We start from the raw sequence: 10,250 nt of genomic DNA, 5'->3' as shown, positions 1-10,250 counted from the left end.
AGTGAGCTGAAGCTCCCATGAACCTTCTGCCCTCTTCTCCAGTATTCCAAGCAGATTCCTTCTGTTGGGATGGCTTAAAGCTGATATTGGCTCAACTTTTGGTTTCCTAAAGTTGATTTGGACTATAAACTCAATAAAACGTCAGATTTTCCAATTCCAATTAAGATTTGACCAAACTTTACTTGGACTACAATGGAAATACCCAGAGAATCCAAAACAACGAGATTTTTGAGTAAATTCAGTGGCTTTTCATCCTATGTTCCCAGATACAAATTTTCAGAATTCAATTCACACAATGCCTAACTAGTCACTAATAAATCTTCGCAAATCCAGGAGCAAAATGCCCCTAGAAGTACAACGGTTAGAAAGCTGACAAAGGTGCTACGAATTACCCTGGAAGACAGAAGTCCAAAAAAGTCCAAACATTCTTCTATTCGTGTAAATTTCCTCTTGCAAACATCATTTGTAATAGTTTCTAAGATGACTGGTGGTAGTGAGTGGAACTGCTTCAGGAAACACCGCCCTCAAAGAGAACTTGGTGTGGTTATAAACTGCTTGAATTGATAGCCGCCTGTACGCTGTAAAACCCGCTAAAAACAATTATGTGAAAGACAATAGAAGGAATCATCAATGCCCCAAATTTCACTTTCCTTAGCTAAACAGTAACAAACTACAAAAAAAAAAAAAATTGCAAGCTTCAAGCAGTTTATTCAACCTGTTCAGCTCTCTAAGAGCCAAACTTTGGCCAACATTAATTTGTTATAAGCCAATATGATCATGAAAAATGCAGAACGCAGTGGAAAATTAAGGATGACAATTGCTTTTAGTGCTTTCAATACCATGACATGGGCAGGGAAACACAATGAAACAGGGGATGAAATCATGAAAAAGAACATGAAACTACCTCATCGATTCCATGAATAGAGAAAGAAATGCAATATTGTAAGGAATTAAAGAGTTAGAGTTGGGTTCGAATCTGTTTGTCCAATTAAGAACAGTGGCACGTGATATTGGCACGGCTCAATCAAAAAGCAGTCTCAATTCTCATTTGAGAACTGTGCTTTCTTATTGAACCGGACCAATATCCCGTTAAATCTGATCCGTTTTTTATGTTAGATTTCAGTACCCCATGTGCTGCCACCATCTGCAGCAGCATCTGCTAGAGAGGAAGAACCAAGAAAAACCAACAGGACTTCATGGAAGAAGAAAAGAGGAGACACCTTCAAACTCCAAAATGGTACTACCACTACTACTATATCTTTGGGGAAAAAAAAATGAAGAAAGAGCATGCAAGTTTTGTATTGGAGAGACTGACAGACACGTTCAATGTTTGAAAGGAGACCAAGGGAGAGCAGGGTGGGCAATGCGGATGTATGAGAAAGAGGGAGAGAGAGAGAGAGAGAGAGGGACCCCAAAATCCTTTTATTAACATGGTTATCTCCTCAACAGCATTGAATTGAAGAAGTTGCATTCAAGTTCTCCAACTACTCAACGACAAAAGAGGTTGGGGGGTATTAATAGGAGACGGTACAAGAATCATGAAAAAGCTCATGGAGACAAACATGGAGCTTTGAATGTAGCATAGTAACATTAAAAGAAGAGGAGGGGGATGTTGGTTCTGTTCAATCGGGCATTTATGGATCAAAACCGCAACAACAACAACCCTTTGGGGTCTTTCCCAACACCCTATAGCAATTACCCTTCTTTAAGGGCACCTCCTAGGTTCAGGTTGCTCTTTGCCATCTTTTTTGCAACCAATGCATTTGTCTTGTCCATTTTGAGACCCTGTCCCGATGCTTTAAAATATCATGAAATATACAAAGAAAAAGAGTCATGATCATATATTGTTAGAATAAGTTCAAATATAACAACACTAGAACATTTTGTAGTTGGCATAAATCGAAAGGAAATCAAAGCAATTCATACTTGATACCTTTTGTTTCATAACTTCAAAAATAAGGACAATCTAAGCCTAATTTATCGGGAAACTTTGAAAACAAAAAAAATGGGAAAACCAGAAAACCTAAGAATCCTCATATTTATGCCAGCATAATGGCACATCTCCACAGTATGTAAAATCTTGACTTCTGCTCCTTTGCCATAGCCAGACACCTCTTTTTGTAGCCAGAAAGCTCCTTCAAGCTCCTCCTAGACATGCTTGCCTTGTTGACTCTTGTTTGTCTTAGGCTTCAAGGCTTAGGCCTTCATATAACTACACAGCAAAGAACCTAGAGATTGAAATAATTAAAGAGTGGTCCAAACTACATTTGTAGGTGTTGGAGGGCCTAATCAGGGAGTGTAGGAGAGAAATACAAGAAAATATGGAACCTTACAAGAATGGGTTGGGTCCAAAAACGATGATGGGTCACCCTTAGAGAAGTGACTGAACCTTAACAAACGCACCACCTGGGCGCGGCTCATGACAATGGAGGTTTCTTGAGACTGCTCTTCTTGTGTGCCTAGGCGTTACCAAACTCACCATGTACGTCTGGCTACTCTGAGCCTCGACCCTACATGTGGTGTATTTTGACTGGTCTTTCACTTGGTGTCATGGGAGTGAGTAGCCACCTTTTCAAGTGGTTACTTTTTTTTTTTTTTTTTTTACCCTGTTCAAGTTAAGACTTCAAATTCTAAACTGGTAAAGAATATCCTTTGGAACATTTTGTTTGTCCTTTTAGGAACACCTATTCCAATTTGTTACTTAAAAAAAGTGTAACAATTTGGCACACAACTACTAGCAAGCACTAAGCATAAATAAATAGATAGAACAAACAATTAAGATACGAAAATTTTGAGTTTTAAATATATCAAACTCGCTCAATGTATTTAAGATTTATTTAATAAATCATATTATCTTATATCCGTATAACATATAATCTATTTAATTAATTGTATAAACATGTTTACTTGACGCATTTATGATTCAATTATGATTTATTTAAATCTTCATATAAATGTTTTATTTCATTATAATTGATAATGATGATGATAAATTTTAGAGTAAAACCTAAACCTCTTTAAGTTTTAACTAAAATTTCATGTAAGTTTATTAATTTTTAAAATATATAATGAAATTCAAAAGTACAAATATCGTTAATAAAAAATATAAAAGGACTAAATTTTTTTTTTCTCAAACAATGTAACTGATGCGCCTCCATTCATTGGCCAACCACCCCATTACATGTGCTCCCTAAGGAAAAGGAGCACCGATTAGGTGCACCCCAGTGGGAGGAAGGTACCCCTTCCTTGGCTTAATTTTTTAAAAAAATTATAAATAGTAATTTTTAAAATTAATAAATAAAAAAATATTCTTTTCAATTTTACCACGTTATCAAACTAACGAAAATATTAATGATTAACTAACGGTTAGAAAAATATTTTTTTAAAAATAGAGTGTCCATTTCAAAACTAATTGACTCACTTGACATTTCGATTAAAACTTAGAGAAGTTTAAATATTTTACCTCAAATTTTATTATACATGATGAATATTATTGTTTTGTTATAATTAGTTTTATGATTATTAATTTTAAATTTAAATAATAAAACTATATTTTATTTGTAATTGTATTTCTTTTTAATTTAATTATGTTAATTGTGTCTAAAATTTTAATCATGTTAATCAGATTATAAATTGTACCGTGTCATATAAAATTTAACTAAACCTGTTTAATAAACATATCTATGATTGTATTTAAGATCTTGATATATTTAATTAATCATATTATAGTTATATTTACTTATATAATTGATTATATTTTATATTTATATGATACGGTTAAAACATACGAATACAAATCATCAAGTCTACCAAAGGGTGAGTTTATTATGACTTATATGAAAACAAATTCCATATACCCATTGGAAAATGATTTTTCATTAAAAATTTTCTTTTATATCTTTCTATTAAATGTGTCAAATTACTAGTGAATTACTAGGAATTAAGAAAATTTCTCGTTTGAAATGTGATCATTTCAATCAATTAATTTCACCACATAATTAAAGTCACATCAACTACGATGAGTGCGAAAAATGTTGTTCAGCCGTAAACCTAATAACTCTTAAAATCACTTGTATTTCATGATGTTTTTATCAACAAAAGAAATTTTTCGAGTAAAAAAATAGTAAAATAAAGATTTATTCAAGTACAACAAAAAGATAAATCAAGAACTTATTCACATATTTTAATTAAACATAGTTTAACAGTACATCAAGTTGGTCCAAATATTTTAATAAACATATCCATATTTATATTTAATTAATTTTATTATATTCATATTTATCTCGTCAGACTTTCGGCTGGTCTGAAAGTTATAAATTTGGTTCAATTCTAGCATGGACCTCGATCACAAATGGGGTTTGGGTTCGGGCTTTGGCAATAGCAGAGTCCACACGTCTTAATGGGAACATCTTCCTTTACGATACCAACAATTCTCCTTTAATTATTGCTACTTCAGTTTTTTCTTTCCATCGACCCAAATCTACTCACTCTTTTTCCTTCGGTTTGCAACATTCCCTTCCTTCTTCTTCCCTTTCTTGATCTCTTCTTTATTTGTTTTTTAATACTTATAAGAAATCTGAATTAATTTATATTATGTTTATGTTATATTTGATAGATTTAATTCCTTCCTTTTCTCTTTGGTTGCAGACTTTGTCGCTATGGCTAAGAGCTCCTTTAAGTTGGAACACCCCCTCGGTTCGTTCTCCTCGTTTAAATATTTCCATTTTTTTTATCCACCGTCATGAGTTAAATTTCTTAATGATCTTTTATAGGCAATTGCTTTTGATCTTGAAAAACCCTAATTTTAATACTTTCCCAATTAATCCACTGCATCTCTTGAATTTTTCTTTCTTTTATCTGGGTCTCTTTTTTTTTTTTGGTTGTAATTCTCAATGTTTTCTATTGCTATTGCTTTTACAGGAGAAGAAACAATTTTGAAAACCCAATTTAGAGGAAAAAAAAAAGAACAATTAATTGTTGGGGTTTGGAAAATGGGAGAATAATTTTGTTATCTTTGTAATGCTAAAACGTGTGTTGTTTTCCTGTGCCAGAAAGGAGGCAGGCTGAAGCTGCTCGTATTAGGGAGAAGTATCCGGACAGAATCCCGGTACGTAATGTTCTGTTGCTGTGTCTTTTAATGTAACATCTTTATGTTTTTTTCTTTTCTTCAATGATAGAAAAGTTGTATTGGTGTTTGATTGTTTGGTGTAGGTGATCGTTGAGAGGGCGGATAAGAGTGATGTGCCTGATATTGATAAGAAAAAGTCAGTTATTTTCTCTCTACTTGTTTTAGCAACCGTCAATATTATTGATTTTTATTTGCTTGCATATGCATTATGCATTTGGATTTCATTGATATGTGTTACAGTTCAAGGTGTTTAAATTATGTAAATGATGGTGCCATTGAATATTAGTTGATTTATTCTTTGAAATGTAAATGTTAATTAAACTTAGAACAGTTAATTGATTTCTTCTTGTAGTTTTTGTTGCTGACGTTCTAAATTTGTAATCTTTTTGCTGTATGGTGGTTGTGATTTTGGTTCTTGAATTCTTTAGATCTTTGAGTTCTGGATTCCTGTGGATTAAGATATCCTAGCTAAAGAAAGAGTTGTCAACCATTTTTAGATGGGGTTTTTGAGGAATGAAAGATAGCATGTTGTTCAAAGTGTGTTACCTATACCCTTTGGAATTTTTGCCCAAATAATTTCTTTAAAATTATAACTTTCTCCAATGCTTGTCAGTTCAAGACTTCTTCTTTTGTACTAGGTAAGATAATGGCCTCCCCAGAATATTATGTCTCAGTAAATAATTTTGTTTCTTTAGTAAGAAGAAAATATTTGGTGCATGAACTTGTGCTTTCAATGTGATTTCATGAATCTTTTCTTACACTCGTTTTTAAGTTTTCCTGGTCTAATTTTTACGAATTTATGACCTGCATGTTTGATAATGCCCTGGCTAGATCAAGAAGCACTAAACTGTGCTGTTAGTTATGTCAGCCAGAGAAAATGAATTTGTTAATGATGTTTGTTAGGTAATTCTAATGATCTATTTAATTTGTGTTACTATAGGAGTTGATATATTCTGTTTGTTATCATGTGACTGTTTTGCATTGTTGCAGAATAAAGCACATTTTATGATAAGATGGTTGTCTTTGTCCAAGAAGTTCTAATATGATTATTGCTTTAATATTTCCCTGTTGGAACCTGATTCAAAAATTTTGAACATCCATTCTCCATTTGTTCCCCATATTACACTTCTTCTTGAAGCTGATTCTCCTTTTGAGATCAATGCAGATATCTGGTTCCTGCTGATCTAACTGTTGGCCAATTTGTCTATGTTGTCCGGAAGAGGATTAAGCTGAGTCCTGAGAAGGCTATTTTCATTTTTGTGAAGAACATTCTACCACCAACTGGTGGGATGAAACTTGTAGATTTCTTATTGCTCTTGTTTCATTTCCTGTGCTACCAGTTTGATTAAATGGTGTATTTTAAATATTGGTGCAGCTGCTATGATGTCTGCTATATATGAGGAGAACAAGGATGAAGATGGTTTCCTTTACATGACTTACAGTGGTGAGAACACATTTGGAACTGGGATCAGTGAGGCAATATGATCAACGGATATCCATGTGAATATGACTCACGAAAAATAAAAATAGTTTTAAGATGTAAATTCTTTGTTGCTTCACTTGGTGGATACTGCCTACTAGTTCAATATTCTCTGGCAAATGGCCTCCGCTGACATTTTCTTTTAATGTTGGTAACTAATTTATGTGAGCTAAACAACGTTTGCCTTGCTGTGTAGTGCTATGTTGGTTTTGATTATGTAAGTAGCTGAAGCTTTTTAGGAATCAGATATGGTACCTTGATTAAACCATTATATGTTACTATCTGTCATCCTATAAAGCTCTTTGAAGTCGGCCTCTCGACTGTCAACCTGTTCTTTGCTTTCATTGGCTTAAAAGCACAAAAAACCATTGAATATGAAGCCACTTTGGATAAAGAAAATGGTTTAGTACCATAAATTACCATTTGCATGAGTAGATTGGATAAAGCTTCACTTTCAACATTGAGAGTGTCAAATTTTAATCCTTAATTTTATGCTGTCGAAACTCTCATGAAATCTCACTTCTCCCTGGTCAGTCATGGCTGCAAGCCCTCTCCCCAGCAGCTTGGGAGAAAGTGGGGATGGGAAGAGATAAGATGTCACAATATATGAAGAGTTATAAGAGGAGGAGACCAACGAAACTTTTGATAGCATAAATATAAACGGGTCATTTTAAAAACTAATTTTTAAATATAAGATGTTTTTCAAAAATAATATTTTTTATAATTTTAATTATTTTTTATCAAGTTGGATAAAATTACATTTTATGAAATCTTTTTATATTCAAAATGCATGTGATGTTACATGTTATATTAAAAAAAAATTATTGTTATACGTTACTTACAAAAATATGTTATACGTTATGTTGAAAGAATATTATTGTTATACGTTATGTACAAAAACATATTACACATTATAGTTAAAAAATGTTATTACACGCTATATTGAAAAAAAATATTGTTATTACACATTTTGTATAAAAACATGTTATAAGTCATGGTTAAAAAAATTTGTTACAAGTTATGTCGAAAAAAAATATCATGATTAAGAAATATTGTTACACGTTATGTCAAAAAAAAATATTGTTGTTACACGTTATGTACAAAAACATATTACATGTCATGTTAAAAAAAATATTATTACACACCATGTTAAAAAAATATTATTGTTACACGTCATGTTCAAAAAAAATTTGTTACACTTTAATACTTAAAATGTTGTTACTTACAAATCAAACTTTCAAATCCTCTAAACTCTATTTTTTTGTTTTTTATTTTTACAATTTAACACCTATTAAAGTGTTTCTAACATGTTTAATTAGATTTGTCAAAATGAGATTGATTCATTTTTTATTGAAAAAGAGTTGAGCTGGGTTTAAAATTTTAAACCCATATTAAAACATGTCCTAAATGGGCCAACCCATTTGATCAGTGGGCTGAGACGGGCTAGCCCTATGGGCCAGAAGAAACAAAATAATTTTAATTAATTTAATAATTTTATATATTTAACTATATAAAATTAATAATTTATAAGCAATCCTTGTAAAATTTAACCTTTTACGAAATAAGAAACATACTATGAGTGTATTCAAATATTTCACAATTTTGAAGTTGGTCTAAATGAATCATTATGTATCCTTAAAGCTTGATATTTCCTAATTAATTTATAAGATTTGATAAATTTTTTTCTTCTCGTAACTAAGATTTAAGGACATCGTTAAAAGAAATATTATTATTGACAAGGTGAGTGTAAAATTTTTCATGAATTTTATGTTGTCAGAAGGCATAAGTTTTTTTAATCATCAAATCTTTCTTTCTATCCGAAGATTTTCATTCTATAATTCAATAATAGAGTCTTTAGTTTCGTAAAATAATTTATATGATTAAAACGTGTTCGTTTAGTAATTATAGTAATTTATTGAGCAAGTACACTATTGTAGCTTTAAATAAAGTAATTATAAATGCTGTATTTACTATATATATACATACATGTTTTTTCGAGTTGTCAATTCCATCTCGAAGGTTCCGTGATGGACTGACAACGCGTACCCTGTGAGTACGTCAATATAAATCCAATAACTTTTCTAAAATTCAAAGAACTGGACATTAGAAAACGATAAGGTCATGTGAGCTAGGTAGTCGAGCCTCAAACCAGAGGTAGAGGAAAGGGGGTTCCTAGCAGGGGCTGGCGCTCACAAAATTTTTAAAAATTTTCATTTATTATATATATTTTTAATAAGTTTTCAAGATTTTTGAAATTTTTTTATTTTTTATTTTTTTAATGTTTTTAAATTAATTTTTTAATAATTAATATAATTAAAAAATAATACAATGATTCTACATATCTTATCGGACTTTATCCTAATTTAAATTACTCCATACTTTTTTCTCTCATTTTTTTTTTGAAAGTTAAGAAATTCATTGATTAAAGGGATAAATGAATTTCCTCTTTCTCTAATCTTTTATCCTTTTATTTTTACCTTTTACTCTTTTTTCTACAACTCACTACTAAATTATACTTCATTCTTCAAAAAAAATTTATCAATTTGTGCGAATGGATAAAGAAGGATGGAGATCACTCACCACCATAGTATGAAATCAAGAGAAAATAAAGTTATTTTTTTATCTTCTTCTTTTTATTTATATTCTTTAACTATTTATGTATTTAATTATTGGGTGAAATCTTGTATATTATATTTAACTATTTATATTTCATACAATATATTTTTACATTTAGTGTTTTAAGTTTAAATATAAATAAAACAAAAATATTGAATGTTGACTATACTATTTTGGATCATTTTCAACAATAAATATTATGAAAATAAGACTCCAAAACAAATTGAATAATGAGTTTCTTGTATATAATTTAATTATTTATATTGAAAAAGATATTATTAACATTTTTAGTATAGACTCAATAATTATCGAGCATAATTTTCCTAAAGATTATTGTAAGTCTTTTTTTTCTTATTACTTTTAATTTACATGTTATATAAAACTATGATTTATTATAAATTTTTTTATTGTTGAACAAGTTAAATGTATTAGTTTTAAAAATATTTAGCTCTTATTTCTTTTCGACGATGACCCTCTCAATAAAAATTGACTAGTTTTGTACTTGGTTAGTAAGGCCCATATTCTCAAAGTTTTAAAATTTTAATTTTTTTTATTTTTTAAAATTTAAAAATTTTATTCTTACAAATATTAAAATTTTAATATAATACATCAAATTCTGACTCCATGAATGCCTTAAACCCAAACGAATATGACCCTACTGGCACTATATGTTTCATAGCATTTAGTTTCCTGCTGTGAGGTTAACATTTTGTTATGATGTTGATAAGGTCCTTGCAGCTGATGGTTGTGGTATTCTTTTACCTGGTGACACGTAATTGTCTCCACTGATGTCTTTTAAGGCTGTCTGCTTGCACAGGCTGCTTTCCTGTATAGATTTGATGTATAAGCCTGTATACTTTGTCAATCTTCAGTGCTAGTCTTATGTCATATGAGGGTCTAATAGGTATTTTAATTATTCAATGATATATTATCATAAATTTATTTGATAATATTGTAAAAAAACTATGTTATTAGTTGATGAACTATTAAGCAAAGAGCTGTAGTTCTTTAGTTTCTTGTTTGTCA

General features: G+C 30.6%; 1 protein-coding gene and 1 long non-coding RNA gene across 3 annotated transcripts; one reads left to right on the top strand and one right to left on the bottom strand.

Moving 5' to 3' along the window:
- Nucleotides 1–207: 207 nt before the first annotated feature.
- LOC148764355 (uncharacterized) lies at nt 208–1,488 on the bottom strand. The gene is made up of 2 exons (XR_016024708.1): nt 1,127–1,488; nt 208–578 (listed from the first exon to the last, which is right to left on the bottom strand). It is a non-coding gene; the product is annotated as an uncharacterized LOC148764355 (long non-coding RNA).
- Nucleotides 1,489–4,342: 2,854 nt separating this feature from the next.
- LOC18610109 (autophagy-related protein 8C-like) lies at nt 4,343–6,879 on the top strand. Of its 2 annotated transcripts, none has more exons than XM_018116536.2 (6): nt 4,343–4,501; nt 4,648–4,695; nt 5,052–5,107; nt 5,212–5,264; nt 6,294–6,412; nt 6,504–6,879. In XM_018116536.2, exons 2-6 carry the CDS (start codon nt 4,659–4,661, stop codon nt 6,611–6,613), a joined length of 375 nt encoding a protein of 124 aa, XP_017972025.1. In that variant the 5' UTR covers nt 4,343–4,501; nt 4,648–4,658; the 3' UTR covers nt 6,614–6,879. The 2 variants fall into 2 exon arrangements, with proteins under 2 accessions (XP_017972025.1, XP_088659817.1); XM_088803691.1 differs by having other exon boundaries at nt 4,366–4,501; nt 6,294–6,426; nt 6,504–6,655.
- Nucleotides 6,880–10,250: the final 3,371 nt, after the last annotated feature.

The sequence above is a fragment of the Theobroma cacao genome, chromosome 2, assembly GCF_053813885.1.
Source record: "Theobroma cacao isolate CCN51 chromosome 2, ASM5381388v1, whole genome shotgun sequence".
NCBI lineage: Eukaryota > Viridiplantae > Streptophyta > Magnoliopsida > Malvales > Malvaceae > Theobroma > Theobroma cacao.
Note: the sequence above shows the minus strand (reverse complement) of the source record. Positions and strands in the feature narration are given on the sequence as shown.

Bases quoted from the DNA above. Each gene is read 5' to 3' on its own strand.
- LOC18610109 (XM_018116536.2), top strand. From the start codon at position 4,659: ATGGCTAAGAGCTCCTTTAAGTTGGAACACCCCCTCG. The intron at 5,108-5,211 runs GTACGTAATGTT...TGTTTGGTGTAG, and splicing joins AGTATCCGGACAGAATCCCG to GTGATCGTTGAGAGGGCGGA. The intron at 5,265-6,293 runs GTCAGTTATTTT...AGATCAATGCAG, and splicing joins CCTGATATTGATAAGAAAAA to ATATCTGGTTCCTGCTGATC.